At 35.8% G+C, this 16,419-nt stretch overlaps 1 protein-coding gene across 2 annotated transcripts in view; it reads right to left on the bottom strand.

Moving 5' to 3' along the window:
* hth (Meis homeobox homothorax) overlaps positions 1–16,419 on the bottom strand; it is a 122,327-nt gene that overhangs the window by 50,676 nt on the left and 55,232 nt on the right. For both annotated transcript variants that reach the window (XM_017613420.1, XM_017613419.1), the window contains exon 3: positions 12,973–13,114. In XM_017613420.1, the coding sequence (XP_017468909.1) occupies positions 12,973–13,114 (142 nt within the window). The remainder of the gene's footprint in view (positions 1–12,972; positions 13,115–16,419) is intronic.

Below are 16,419 nucleotides of genomic sequence, written 5' to 3' on the forward strand. Positions count from 1 at the left end.
TGTATACATTTTAAGTAAATTAGCGTCCTTAAATTTCGAAATATTGCAGTTTCAAGCATATCTGAAATTTACCGTTATATGAAAAGCGGCCTCAATTTTAGTCCGTGTTCAACAATTTTCAACGGTTTGCTTTTATGTGGCAAGCACAATAACCATACCGAGCTTGGTACAAATTGCTAGAACGGTTAGCGAGATACATATATGTGATCACAAGTGGGCGGTGCTACGCCCATTTTCCAAAATTTTGTCATAAACGTATTTCTTGGTAAAGAATTGTTGCAATCATCAATTTTGAATAAATTAGCTTCAAGCGCAAGCAGGATGCTCATTTCGTGGTGCTTATTGTGTCCTTTATAATCGCATGAATATGTATGTATGGTTATAGATGTGTGTTCCAGCAGCGCTCAACACAATTGGAAAAGAGAAAAAAAACTGTGTTAAACAAGTCTTTGTGCGGTAACCTAAAACCGCTTACGACCGCTCTAGGGGTTGACGAAAGGATGCCAGGCAATCTATGATATGATTTTATTTTATGTTATTTTTTATTTTGTCTTTTCTTAATTTTGTATTTCAATTCTTTGCTTTGCTGTATTTGTATATGTATCTTAAAGAATGTTGCGCGCTAAACACATTTACGCTGATAAAAGAGGGTCGAGGCAAATTAAAAAGGTACCTACCCCACACCTTTATACACACAAATATACATACATATGTAGATAATGAAAGGAATGAAGGAAAAAAATATTATTCTTATAATTGAAGGAACAGGCATACTTCTTTATAACGAAATTTTAACGAACGAGCAGCAAAAAAAATAGTAATGTAAAAAAGCAGTGGAACAAAACAGATTAAAATGCACAAGCGTGCATACAAATATCGAGTATTTCACATGCATGCATACATACATACATTTCTATGTGATTTCGTTTAAAACGCCAAAGGAATGTACGCACTACACAAATGAGCAATATGCGCATGCGCAACATAACGCAGCAAGGAGACAAAAATCTACGTTAAGGCTTTTTTTCTAATATTTCTCTATACATATATAGGTATGTATTAGAGCGGTCCTTAAAAATATCAACATCATGGGGCACCCCTATAGTATTTTTTTGTGTGTACAAAATAAAAACATTCACGAAAATTTAAAAAAAATTAAGAGCTTGAAAAAGTTTAATTTTTTTAAATCGTAAAAATTCGACAAAATTTTCACTTTGAACATCTATAACTCAGCGAGTTTGTGAATGAATATGAATAAGTTTCAATAGCATGTCACAATTTTATTAGATTTCAAGTCTGAACTTTTTAGAATTTTTGCAATTTAAAAAACTTAATTTTTTTCAAAGCCATTTTTTTTTAATTTTGAAAGTTTTGTAGATATCTTAATTTTGTACGTAGAAAAAATGCACCATCCTAATATTTAGTATGTATGTATGTATCGGTGTATATACATATGTATGTATGTATGTAAGAATGCGTTTTTTTGTTTTCAAAAAACGTTTGGAATTTTTGTGTAAGCCTCTTTCTCTGGAAAGCAATGCGATTTCGAGTTGAAACAATAAGAAAAAAATAATACAGAGTTGAACCTTTTACGTTGCTGCTTTCTACGCGTTGATAATTTTTCTTCAACCGATTACAAATGGAATATGTATGTAGTTAGAGCAAGNCAAAAACGTTTGGAATTTTTGTGTAAGCCTCTTTCTCTGGAAAGCAATGCGATTTCGAGTTGAAACAATAAGAAAAAAATAATATAGAGTTGAACCTTTTACGTTGCTGCTTTCTACGCGTTGATAATTTTTCTTCAACCGATTACAAATGGAATATGTATGTAGTTAGAGCAAGAATGAAACGCACATACATGCATATTTACCTTCATTTACCTTCAGTAGCAGCAGGTAAATTTGAAGAAAGGTCGTTGCGCCGTTAAGAATCATAGAAGAAATTAACGAAACTAGTAATTTTGGGTAATTCTAGAGAAAACGACACGCATCGAAACTAAAAAGGTTAATGATAAAGAACAACTGCTAAGAACACCCAAACCAATTTGTGAAGCAGAGAAAATCTATATTCTTTTTTGAGATGCGCATATATGTACATACATTGTATGTAGTTAAAGCCGAAACGAATAAGAAAGTACACATAATGAGCAGTCTATGTATGAAGATTNCATACATTGTATGTAGTTAAAACCGAAACGAATAAGAAAGTACACATAATGAGCAGTCTATGTATGAAGATTATATGGTTAGATAAAGAGCTGTGTGAAAAGAGTGTAGGCAACATTATGGTTTGCTTTGACAGCTGGATAGTAGATTAGGCACCAAAGGTTGGATGAAACCAAAAAACAAGTTAAATAAAAAGAAAAGAATATGTTGGCATCTAAATACTAGTGCGTGCAGCAAAAGTGAAAGAGCTAGCAAACGTGTAAGCGCCAAAGCATTATGTGCAAGGTACCAATGCATAAATGGTTTTTATTTCTTAATTTTTTTCCTGTATACCTAGAATTTGTGTTGTGTTCGTGGCGACAATTATGTCAACACTTTCGGCAATTAAATTGCCAACANTATGCATAAATGGTTTTTATTTCTTAATTTTTTTTCCTGTATACCTAGAATTTGTGTTCTGTTCGTGGCGACAATTATGTCAACACTTTCGGCAATTAAATTGCCAACACACTTTGCTACACTTTGTTTGCCTCTATCTACCATCGACATACATATTCATATAAATATGTATGTATGTATTTCTTGTTTTCTTCCTCAGCTGTTTAGGTGGGTGAGCGCAATAAAAATGTCTACCAACATGTAATTTATTTGTTTATAATTAGCAGTGTCTAAAATCAGCTACACGCAGTTAAATATAAATATGTATGTATGTGCTCCCATATAAATGGTTGAAAGTAAGACAAATGCCACACTATGTGCAACATTAATGTACATACATGCATAGATACATATGTATGTATGTATGTAGGTGTTGGCACTAACTGTTGCTCTGCGGCGCTGAGTAATTTATATGCTTGCATGCTGCGCTCAATTAACCGATTGATTTACGCGATTAATTATTTAATTAAATAGTTGTGATTTTTAGAGCGAATTACTAAAAATGGCAAGGCGTTGGAGAAAATTTTTATATTTATAAGGGCTTATATTTGAAATCTGAATTTAAAATGCCAAAAAGTGTGTTGTTTTCANTGCGAAATTTTTGCAAAGTAACGTGCACGAGAAATTAAAATTTTTATATTTATAAGTGCTTATATTTGAAATCTGAATTTAAAATGCCAAAAAGTGTGTTGTTTTCAGAATTCTAATGTTTTCTATACATTATACTTTTCTAAAAAAATACTTTTAAAATATTTTTCATTACAAATTTCCTAAGACATATGTACATCTTATTTCCGATATACATAAATCTTCCATCTACAAATTTCAAAAATCAAGCGAAAATTTAAAACGCAGCAAGACCGCTCAAATCCATCAGAAGTGCAGAATTGTGCAATCAAAAAAAAATAAAAAATAAAAAATAAAAAGATATGAAAAATTTATGTTCATACGAAATTTCAGGCATCGCCAGCAATGTTCGTTGCAAATCAACAACAGCACATCACATTGACAACAGCATCGAACAAAATCTTGAATCTGAGAATTTCTTGTTTTCAAGCTGATGACTGCATTAAAACAAAATCACAATATTGTACGTATGTACATAGGTACATTTGCTCATAGTATGAATGTATGCGTGCAAGAAAAAAAAAGATAAGTCAAGGAAATGCTCACAGGGTAGACCGACAGTTGTCAAGGCAAGCATACAGACTAACAGACAATCAGCGAACAAGATATGTAGGAATAAGACAACACAGTTAGAGTGAACATCAGCAGTCAGTACGTATAGTACCATCAGCATCACCATTACCATCCTCATCATCAACAGCAACGGCAACATCAACATTAGCATCAGCAACAGCGGCAGTAGTGCATGAGAAGAAGATGAACAACAACAACAACAAAAGTAATAATAATCACCAAACTAACAACCATGCCATTTACCCGCACTTCATTAATCATTATGCCAAATGCCAAAAATCCAAAAGCAAAAACAAATTACGAAAAATCATCTGAAACTGAAAAACGCGTTGATCATTTATGAATAGATACGAGTATTCGTACGTTGCGTATTGTGGCTTTTAGTGGGGTTGTGCGCTGAGTCAATTAATAACCCAGCGAGCAAAAGNTAAAACGCGTTGATCATTTATGAATAGATACGAGTATTCGTACGTTGCGTATTGTGCCTTTTAGTGGGGTTGTGCGCTGAGTCAATTAATAACCCAGCGAGCAAAAGAGTCGTTGAGTTGATAGGCAGCTAGGTCTAGATGGACCAATATTAGATTGTCCCAAGAATATATGGAAAACAATTTGTTTGGAAATTTTGATATGCATACCATTTGTATTTGTGCTTTTTAGCCTAAATAGTATATCTGTGTTCGTAATCTTGTTTTGATTTTTTATTTTTTTGTATACCAAAATTTCCATATTTTGTGTAAAGTTTTGGAAATATATTATAATTAATGGTCCTTTGGAAAAAATCCTGACTACCTGGTAAAAATCTAAAAACGCAGATTTACTAAATATTGGGCATGGGTAACATTGCGCTGCGCGGCGCAACTGCGTTAACACCGTAGCTGGAGTTGCCACGCCAAAACCAATATATGAAAAGCGCTAGCGCCATTAACACCAAGAAACATATGAGACACACGCCCAATTCACCTTAATAGGGGCCGATTGTTCTACATATGTCTGGTTATCACTACTTCCCGGTTAAACACCACTATCGACATTTTTGACATCATGTATATAACATGCGATCGATAAAGCAGTCATCGTATTTAATCGGAGCTTCTACCTCCAATTTGTGCTCATCAGACATTGAACAACCGGCCATAATTTAAAACATTACACGTATGTGTTTTTGTTTTTGAGTGGCGAGAACGCCAGAAACTTAGGTACCTTGGCAAATTTAAAGCTTTTACTCAAGAATGATGAGTACATGCCTAACAGTTAAATTCGGCTGGCGTTACAAGCGTTTATCAGCGCCCAAAATTAAAGAAATAATAGACATGACACCACAGTATTGTACCACGGTAAATTTAAAGCTTTTACTCAAGAATGATGAGTACATGCCTAACAGTTAAATTCGGCTGGCGTTACAAGCGTTTATCAGCGCCCAAAATTAAAGAAATAATAGACATGACACCACAGTATTGTACCACGGTAAATTTAAAGCTTTTACTCAAGAATGATGAGTACATGCCTAACAGTTAAATTCGGCTGGCGTTACAAGCGTTTATCAGCGCCGAAAATTAAAGAAATAATAGACATGACACCACAGTATTGTGTATAAATGACACTCTATGACGATGGGTACTGTGGTGACACTCAGATGGCGCCGTGTTGAAATCAGTACACTGCACTTATGCGCCGGCGTTCTTGAGCTAGCGCCATAAAAATTGCGCTATTACTCATGGCTACTAAATATTATGCCGTAATACTGCAGGGAGTATAGTATGTAATACCGCCTTATAAAAAAGTAAAATGAGTAAGTTAACAAAACACGCGAACTGCAAAACGAGATCATTCTAAAAACTGCGACTGCAAGTCGGCATAGGTTGCCGTGGTCCAAATTTTATAAACGTTTATTTCGACAGACAAAACCAATAAAATTAGGCGGTATGCGTAATGTGACCAAGTATTTCATAACTCAAAGAAGTATAGGTCAGGTTGAGTTAAGTTAACGACGCGAGCTGATTACGAAATTTCGGATGCAGCTAATTTCGATCCCTGAGAGCGCAGTGTTTGTTCAGAAGTGCGAGCCAAATCTAAGCCTCGCGAGCTAAAAGGATAAAAAAAGAAGAAGAAATTCCTAGTCTCACCGCATCAATACCAATCGCACAATGGCCTGTCAGAACCCACATCACTAGCCCTTGAGAGGGCATGTGTTTTAAAGTAAAGCAAAGTTTCGTCTTGGTCTTGAATAAGGCCTTCTTTGTGAAAACAGATCCCCTAGTTAATATTTAAAAGTTAAACGATTTATCTACGGTTTACTTGCTTTATCCCGGCCTGATGTTAGTTATAGCTGGAACTTACAACCATGGCTGCAAACCGGTTTTGAACCGACCCACCGCTTTTTTGGGGCTTTGAATCGAACTGTTTTAATTTTGAAATACCAAAATCGCATCGAAAATCGCTCCAGAAATGGTTCGGTTCAGTTCAAAATGAAAATCCACTTAAGTATTTTTTAAGTTTGGTAACTGTTTATTCATTTTTTTATTTCTCCTTACTGCGTATTTAAAAAAAAATAATAATTTATGTAATTTAACACAAACCAAAAAAAAAGTAATGCCTTTCGACTTCACTTCTACAAGTATGGATACAAGTTCATGATCAAAAGTCCAAAAAAAATAAATCAGTTGCTTTACTGCCGTTACCTTTTCAATCAAGAATTATTTAAAGAAAAATTTACACTACTTTCTTAAAAAAATATCCTAAGATCTTGTTTGCCTGTTGGCATATGCACAACTTCATGAGCAAAGAAAAAAAAATTTTTTTTCAGAACATTTTTTTGGTATTTTTTTTTAGAATTTGACAACTCAGATAAGTCAATAAAAGATAGAAACCTAAAACTATGTATGTAAAAAATATAAAAAAATTTTTGAACAAAAAACTAATTTTTTTTTAATTTTTTACTACGAATTATTACTATCTGAGTTTAATATATGTATAGCTTTATGTATATATGTGTATAACTTAAACTTTTTCTAAAAGCTCATTTACAGCCGGTTTCACCAGCAATTTGAAAAGAAAATGATTTTTTATTTTCTGTCAATTCAAAAAAATTGAAATAATTTTTCACTTAAATTGCTTTCGTGAAATTGACTATTAATATCTTAAAAATTACAGTTATCTTCGTTTTATAAGGAAATTTTATTTTCAATTTCTTCTTCAATAGATATGGTAAATTTTTAGTAAATATTTTGAAATTAAAAACCACGTTTTTAACTTATCTGCACTAAAATTTTATTTCTAATATATTTGCCAGCTAATTTTAGTTTTCAAGCTAAATTTAAACTAAATTTTTATTTTATTTGTTGTCGTTATATTTTTTATGCAAATCTTATGCATATTTGCATCACATTAAATCCTATTGCCTTCACCCTCATCTTCTTCCTCATCGAACTCTTGCCTACTTAGCTCACCCTACATCGAACATCGGCACAAATCCTCCATCGAGTTCTTTAGCCTATCTCTACCGATCTGTCTGCCAGTTAATACGCCTATTTGCCACAGTACAAACACACACTTTGTACTATGTTAGCCTCACACTTAGTACATACTCACGCTCGCTGAGCCTGAAAAATTCTTCACACCAAAAAACCATTTTACCCCCACTTCTAAGAAATGCGCCACTCATACGATTGAACTAAAAGAAATCTAAAATCAAAGAACACAACATAAGAAAGCAAGAAATAAAGTACATATTGAAAAAGAGCCGCATATATCAAGTATTTGATACACATACGTACATATGTAGATATGTATATGAGTGCATGCAATATCGCTCGCCAGCTCGACAGCAAAGTTTAACCTCTACACTCGCTGCCTACAAATATTTCAAGTTTGTTTTCCTTTTGTTTTTTCCCGCTTTTCATTTGCTGTTTTAGCAGCTGTCGTCGTTGTTGCTGCTGCTGTTGCTGCTACTAGTATGAATTGCCGCTGCTGCTGATGCTGCTTCTTCTTCCTCCACACTTAAATAAAATATATGAGTTTCGAAATAAACCTTTAGAAAAGTCTACTGTGGCAGCTAAATTAGAAGCACCAACAACAACAACAACTGTAACAACACAACAACAATTTCAAATACCCAAAATCCACATTAACGAGAGGAAAAATTAAAAATAAAGAAGTGGCTGAGTGCAAGAACAACAAAAAAGGCTTAAAAGTCAAAGCAAAATTTAGAAAATGCAACACAAATAGCCAACAACTGCGTGAGCGACTAATGTTGTGTCGGCGATATTTTTGGCAGCCACAATGAGAAGAGCAAAAGAATGAAGAAAAATTTGGTGATCGATTTTTTGTTTTTATTTCTATTTTTCTTCACTTTGTTGCAGCAGCATTAGGTAGGTGGTGGCAGCGTCAAAAATACGCAAACGGTAGCAATATTGATGAAGACAACTTTGCGCCTGACAATCATGACGTTGTTGACACACACACACATACTATTTGTACATTCATACAATTGCACTTTTGAATGATGATCGACATGGTAAACATGTTGATGAAGTTGCTTGATGTTGCTGGCTGCCTTGTGACTGCTTTGCTGCTGTAGATTGTATGTATATATGTATTTTCTCATGCAGACTTCTTCTTGTTCGTTGGGAAAGTGAGGGGACTCTGGTTGCATGCAATGCTTATATTTATTTTCACTTGCTTATTCCTTTTTTCATAGCAGGCTATTTTTATAAAATTCACTAAGTGTGGCATTTAGAAGTTGTTGGAAATAAATGTACTTATGTTTGTATGTGTGCATGTGCGTGTGTAATTATGAAAAGCGAGAAGCATGCAAATTAGTGTATGAAAAATTGTGCTTCTAAATTTATAAGAACGAATATATGCAAGTGCATATGTATGTATGTGCTTGTGGAATTAAGTTCTTAAATACAATTGAGTAAATGAATATGTTGCATTTGTTACATCGTAAATATTTTGACGATGGAGCTGTTGAAATGTAGAGAGTTAAGTTTGTATGCAAATGTAGTTAAATATGACATGTTTAGTAGTGTGGCACTGCAACAATGATGCAACAATTGCTAATGCAAGTAAGTGAATGAAATATGTATGCGCATACATACTTTGCTGGAATTCAAATGTTGCAACAAAAAAGTTTTGAAATTGCGTTAAGGAAAAACAAACTTAGCTAAGAACAAATTTTGAGCAATTTTGCCATTCAAGATTTTAAGTATATTTTAATAATTTCAGCAAGAAATTGAAATTTGATATTGAAAATATTTGTTTGCCATTTTTATATTTAATTAAAACTGTTATATGGAAGAAATCAAGCAGAAACGCAAAAATTACAAAAAAATATAATTGTTACTGATTTGCATTTTTTTGCTGCCCAGCGACGATTTAGAGTCTTCCAACAGAAAAACAAAAAATTTAAAAACTTGCACCGAACATCGCACAATTGCCTCAGCAGCAACTTCGACACAATCACTCCTTGTTCTTAGGCGCTGAAGTGGCAGCAAACAGCAGCTGCCATGAAGTGCACAAATGAGCCATAAATAAAAACATAATTTTTGTGATTATTACTTCAATGCACTGGCATGTCATTTTTGGCATATTGATAATTTTTATAATTTTGTATGTACTTGAATTAATTCGAAGAGAAAAACGGAACAATAAAAATGAACTTCCTTTTGTGGCTACAGAAGAAGCCCAAGCAATGCTTCGTGGTTATTTTTGTGCAACGCCACTTTTGACAAATTTTTGTCACAGCAGCACATGTGCTTTATGTGCATGCCTGTAGCTGTGGCATGCAACAGCAATATGCTCTACACGCAAAGAAGGAAAGGCAGCAGACAAACAGACTGGCGGACAGACAGCCATCCAGCCAGCTAGCAATCATAATGTGATGAGGTGCCTGCGTTGATGGTGTTTTTAATGTGATCTCGCACCACTGATGCTGCCGTTGTTGTTGTTGGCGATCATGCTGTCGTTGTTTGTTGTTCTCGCAATTTTTTGTATTTTTTTTTTTTATTAATTTTGTACTTTGTAGTTTGCTCTGCTGTTCTTGCACGTTAAATTATCGTGCCATAAAAATAGTTGCAGTCTACGCGCCAAGTGGAAGGTGGAAGGGTGTAGGGTACGCAAGTAGCAAAATTTATACATATAGAACCCTAACCGCCAAAAAAACGTTAACGAATTTTTTTGAAATCTTTTTGATGCAGAAATGCATCTAGGTGCTTTAGGAGCATTTCTGCATGGAAAAGGAAATGTAGACAAAAATATTGCTTACGTATTTTTTGGCGGCTAGGGCTCGGTTTTTATATGTATGAGTTGAGGAAACATGCGCAAATGCCAAGCGCTGTTGATATCAAAAGAACAGCAACAACAACATCCAAATAAATGCCGCACATTGAGGCTGTAAGTAAGGCAGCGCATGTTGAATGGGAGGTCGCTTCGAGCAGTCACTATTTTACACCCAGTCAGCATGATTGTTGACATCATCATGATGCGCAGCATGATCTCAGAAAGTGATGCATGGCAGCAGTGTTAACCCTAACAAATACAAGAATGTCAGCCAACAGCAGGCTCATCATAAGTCACAAAAACTTCAGCAACATCATCAAAAACAAAAAGAATTAAATGAAAACAAAGCAAAAACAAAGCAAAACGCACCCGCACCCACAACCGCACTGCGCTCAACATAATTTTGATGTTAAAACATCGTAAATTATTTAAATGTCAGTGTGGCAGCCAACAAGTGCGTTTTTATGGAGTCACCAACGCCACACACACGCGGTGGCAAATAAAATGTTGCAGAAATTGTTGCCGACTGCTGCAGCATTGAAAGGAAGCGCAAAAGTGTTATGGGGAGCGAGCGCTCTTGGCTGAAGTACTGATTTTTTTTTAAATATTTTTTTTTTATTGATATTTACATTTGTATTGACTCCAGCTGCTCTGGCGCAAAGGAAGTGGCAACTTGTGTTTTCAATTTTCGTCGTCTTTGTATTTCCTTTGGATTTGCTTGTTTCACATTCTTAATTATTTTCAATTCTTTTTAAATCATTATTTAAATTTTTCTTTTTAATTTTGCTCACCATACGCGCTCAATTAGTGCGCCTTACCATTGTTGGTACAGGCAGCGGGCGTTGCTGACAAGTAGACTTGTTATGCTGAGTGTTTTTTTTTTGTTTCTTCTACAAGCGTATGGCCGGTCTTGGAAGTTGGCATCCCACCACTCATCCGTCCATCCGCTCGATGCTTTGCTCGTCATAAGCGCGCACACACATTTGTCACATCTGTTTGTGCTCAAAATGACGTTTTTTCCACCGAAATAATATTATTGTTGTGCATCTTTAGTATTTTATTTCAACGCCACGGATGTGCATAGCAACAGAACCAACAGACAAACTAAAGCAACTGCCAAACGTTAAAGGGGCGAGGAAAAAAATTTACCAAAATTAAATTAAGTATCCCTACTTAATAATATACGCATAGATATGTATACATATATGTAAGTATGTATATACATGGATGGCTGCATACTTCTGCGTTCGTCTGCCCTTTCACAGCGCTCTGATGGTGACTCAAGTACTTCTGCCGGATTTGGACGAAATGATTGAAGTCATAAGGCGTCCCTGCAACAACCCAGCTTGATTTAGACTTTGTATTTACAAACATACATACATACATACATATGTATGTATTTACATTGTAGTACTTTGCTTAAATGAAAAACTCACTCTCACTGACTGTCGCATTTCTTCTTGTTGTTTTTAGTTATTTCGCGCCGTAATCTGATCGTTTAACAGTTTTGTGCGCTTTCAAGTATGCCAGCGAGTGTGCCACATGTGTTGGCTTTGGAAAAATAATCTCCAATTACCAGTGAAGTGGATCTGCTGGCATTCTGGCAGGCAATGGTAGGCTGGTTGGTATTCAGCAGCCCGTCTGTCATTCAGGCAGCGCAATATAGCGCAGATAATCCATCATTCGGTGATGGGATGTGAGTACACCACTCGCACACTACAAATGCGCGCATAATTACTTGCATACTATGTATAAGAATATAAGATTTATTCTTAAGTATTAGCTGCAAATGTGGCATAGATGTGGGAAAATTTGGTTTGTTTCTGGCAGAACGGCAGTCGTAGTACAACGGAAACTGAGAATATTTCGCTGGTAAAAGTGAAATACTATTACGCGGTACTTGAGTTGGATTTTCCAGAAGGAAAGTGAGAGAGTTCAAGGAAATCGAGAGTACACATATGGCAAAGTAGGGGATTAGTTAGGTGGGCTCGGAATCGGTTAACCACATTTTAAGCAAAGCTGTGTGGTAACACGAAACCAGGAGGCACTTGAAATTGTTTTGAAAAACAAATCTAAAACGTGCTCACTAACGTAACACTAAACAAAATTGTTTAGAAAAAAACTGTGCTTTAAATGGAAGAAATGAAACGTTGTTTACATTAGGGTGCATCACCAAAAAAAAATTTGCAGTTTTTCCACCGGAATTGTAAAAACTATTAGATATACTTTAATTTCTTTGAAAATATTTCAAAAAATATTCAGGTTTACGTGAGCGAGAATGATTTGAAAATATGTACCTCCAAAAATGGCATTATTTCGATTCCGTTGATAAAATTCTATACCATTTTTTGTGCAGACCTTTAAAGCATAAATATTTCTATCATCTAAGTGCATAGGGACGATGCTCACGCCACTCGACTGGAATCTGCAGTAATGAGGCTTAAGAACAACCAGGCCCCTCTGGATCTAATATGAGCAAAGTTTGGAATCTCTGTGTACTTCGCCCAATAATCTGCTGTTTGTGGAAATTACTACGAGATAAGCCCTCTTAGTATGCAATACAAAAGTCCTATTTACAACACTATGTGACAAACTGAATCCCTTTATGAACAAACTCATTGGATCTTAAGAGTTCGTCTTCAGACTTGGCAAATCCAGCGTTGACCAGATTTCGAGGCACAAAAAATGAGAAATCCACACCGAACTAATACGTGTCTATATATAACTACTCTGTGCACACATTTGAGCTCAAGTACCTTTAGAATGTAAGATCTGTATATATATATTATTTTTCTTTCTTGTGTTTAAGGTAATAATAAAATTAAATTATTAACACACTAAAATGGCTTAACTTTAAAAAATATGCATAATTTGGTATTTCTCCTCTTACCTGTTTGCTGAACATTGCGATATCTTCATTGAATGATTCTGACGAACAGACATCACCACCTTGCACGCCAGGTTCTCGAGGCGTACATGTGGCCAGCTCACATTTTTCAAATATTAGCGCCAAGAGCGGGAATAGCGGATGTCTGCAAGAAAGAAAACGCAAAAAAAACATATCATTAGAAAATGTTGAGTAAATATTTACAAAAATAGAGCTACCTAACGGCAAAATAAGAAAAAACTGAAAGCCAAAAACTTAAAAAAAAAAAATAATATAAAACTCAAATAGACGCACTTAAGAGCCCAATAAAAAGCGCATTTGTTTACACTAATGACCACAAAACAGTGCCTACTAAAAGTTTGTGGCCACCAACGCCCATCGTAGCCCATTAGCGGGAGCCAAACGAAAAAAATAAATGCACACTCGGGGAAAACTCGGTGCACCAACTGCATTGCTCATCATGCAAAGCATTAGATGGAGTTGAGCTGAGAGTGACCAAAGTACTATAAGTAATGCATTTTAATTAGAGCATGCACGGAGAGTCGCATCAGCGGCAGCCATTTTTAGCAACGCCCGCAAAGTAAACGAAGAAGAACTTTCAAAAAGCCGGTGATGAAGCAAAACATGTTAAGCGAAAGTGCACTACATATGAGTCGTGAGGAGCGGGAGGAGTGTCGTTATGTGGAGGAGGAGTAGGAGATGTGTAGCTTGCAATTTGACGGCGCTACATACGCTGCTGGATACTAACTGCAAAGTTATTCCGAAAAGTCATTTGAGGGTAGGTGCTTGCATATGTGCATAGTTAGTACATGTATGTACATGTGGTGCATCTGTCTGGCCTCACATCTACTTATAGCCACCGTATGCAGAGTGATTTGGTGCTTCGCGTTTATGGCGTAACCATAGCCACCTTTCGCGCGCTGGGACGATGGCACAGTGAGCGCTCCGTACATACATACATACATACATATGTATATGCAGTCGAACAGGCGGGTGAACAGCGACGCGAGAGAACGGTGGGGCCATGAAGTTGCAGGGGCATCATTTGATATGTTGCACGCTGTGGTGGCACCAATAAATGCGTATAAATAATGAGCTGCATTGGCGTTGGTGCGTGGAATGTCTTTACTCGACGGCAGTTGTTGGCTGTTGGCATTTTGTGTGCGGAGTGGAGCGTTGTTATGTTGTTACGTTGTTATTGTGGTATAGGGACTGTATGCGCATTAGATAAGCGGGAAAGTTTTTAAAGCTGGTACGGAAAGTGGTACCTATAAATGGCAAAAACTGGCGACTTTTTTCTTGTCTTTATACAAATAATACCTATATGTACATACTATTATGATATCATTTTAGTTGTGAGCACTTAAAAAAATCAATTACATGATTTCATACATACATATATGTACATACATTAGAGTGGTTCAAGTTTTGTATGGGAAGAAAAAACTTCAGTTTAGCAAATGGGGCACCTCCTCAGGTTTTTCATTTTGGTATTTTTAATATGTATACCAACTTTCAATTTTCTACTGTAAGCAATACAGGGCGCTCAATCACCTTAAAATGCGCAAGAGGAAAAATTTTGGAAGGTAGCCCGAACCTTATCTCGAAAAAAAATTTTTTGGACCACTCTAATATAAATATGTACATATGTACATACCTACATATAGCTCATATTTGCTACTGACTCGTAAGTATTTGGTCCTTAAAATCAAATGAAGGTTTTTGTTAGGTCTCACCCCCTCAATCGGCAATACCACTGTCACATATGTCACATATAAATTTTGGTCCCGATTAGAGACAGCCGGGGCGTGTCGCACAGGGGGCAAAGTACAGACTCCTCTATAGAGACTCAAAAAATTAAAATAATTTATTCCATCTAATAGCCAAAATCGATACTTCCATAGTCACATATAAATTTTGATCCTGATTGGAGTCGTTGAAGGCGTGTCGCAAAATATTTTTATTTTTATTTTTTCATTTAATGCCCAAAATCGACACTACTAAAGTCGAGTATGTCACATATAAATTTTAGTTCCGATTGGAGTCGGTTAAGACGTCTTCAGAGGGTAATCTGAACTTGTGCAACACGCTTCAACCGTCTCCAATCGGCACAAAAATTTATATGTGATATCTTCGACTATGGTAGCATGGATGTAGGTGTTGACGCTTAGGAAATCTGATGTAAAAATTTGCTACCTACATTAAAGGAACAGCCTAATGTTCATAGGTATAGCAAAAACATCAAAAAATTATTCCTCATTAATAGAGTCCGACCGATTAATCGGCATCGGCATCGGCATCGGCTAGTATCGGCACGAAATTGAGCATCGGCATCGGCATCGGCCTTTTTTCGCCGATTCTTTGGAATTTCATTTCAAATGTTCAGGTGAAGCGAGAGCCAACATTAAAAAACATTTGCAGACAGCTCATAAAAATGTTTTTTTTTTTTGTTGTAGGTGTTTCACGTTTTTTCCATACAAAAGTATGTGCGAAAATTTTTTTTATATGGAGAACACTGCCAGCAAAAAAAATTGCCAAAAATTAACGGGATTTTATAGCAGCTTGAAACTTGCACTTCATTATACTAGAATGAAATGGTCTACAAAACTACATACCAAAATTCTGATTAAACATTTTCTTTTGCTTTTTTAACTCCGTGAAATGAGCTGATTTTATGAATTAATACATTTATTTGTAATTTTTATGGAATCGGCATCGGCATCGCCGTCGGCCGATTCTTTCCCCATAAGCCGATTAATCGGCATCGGCATCAGTACCTGAAAAAAAATTGGGATCGGTCGGACTCTACTCATTAACATTTGATTACATACAGCTACTCTATGCACCATATCAATAAGCAACATTGTTGCGGACGCATATTTAAGCAACATTCTCAGACAGCGAAGTGGAACATTTCTGTGCAATCGAGATCCCCAAACCGAATCTGCAACATTTTTTGCTTATCCACCGACGTCGGCAGCATGTTGCTGACCTTAAAATGTTTGTCTTAAAATTAATGGTTAAATTGTTTTAAATTGTTTTATAGCGTCAGCGTTGCAATACTGTGCGGGAGAGCAACAAAACAACACAACAAATGATAACTAAAAACGTGTCGCTAGGATGGAGAAGAATAGCTGCGGTGCGGTTCGGGGCGCGCAAGAGAGACGCTTGAGTACTGGACAGTGTACTGAGTGAGTGTAAGGCACGTAAAAACAGTAAATATGCAATTAACAAATGTGTTTGTGAGCAGCGCCAAAAACCTGCATAAATGGTAATAATTTATTGAAATCAACAAGTATGTGACAGCAACAGCGCTAAAAAGGAGGGTCATTGCTGCACGAAAACGTAATAAATCTCAGCAAGCACAGAGGTATAAATGCTATATAAGAACACAGGAGATACATATAATAAATACATGTGCATGTATGTGTGTATGTATTTACATATGTA

The sequence above is a fragment of the Rhagoletis zephyria genome, unplaced genomic scaffold (genome assembly GCF_001687245.7).
Source record: "Rhagoletis zephyria isolate East Lansing unplaced genomic scaffold, Rhagoletis_zephyria_1.1 Rzeph_scaffold_00658, whole genome shotgun sequence".
In the NCBI taxonomy this organism is placed as follows: Eukaryota; Metazoa; Arthropoda; class Insecta; order Diptera; family Tephritidae; genus Rhagoletis; species Rhagoletis zephyria.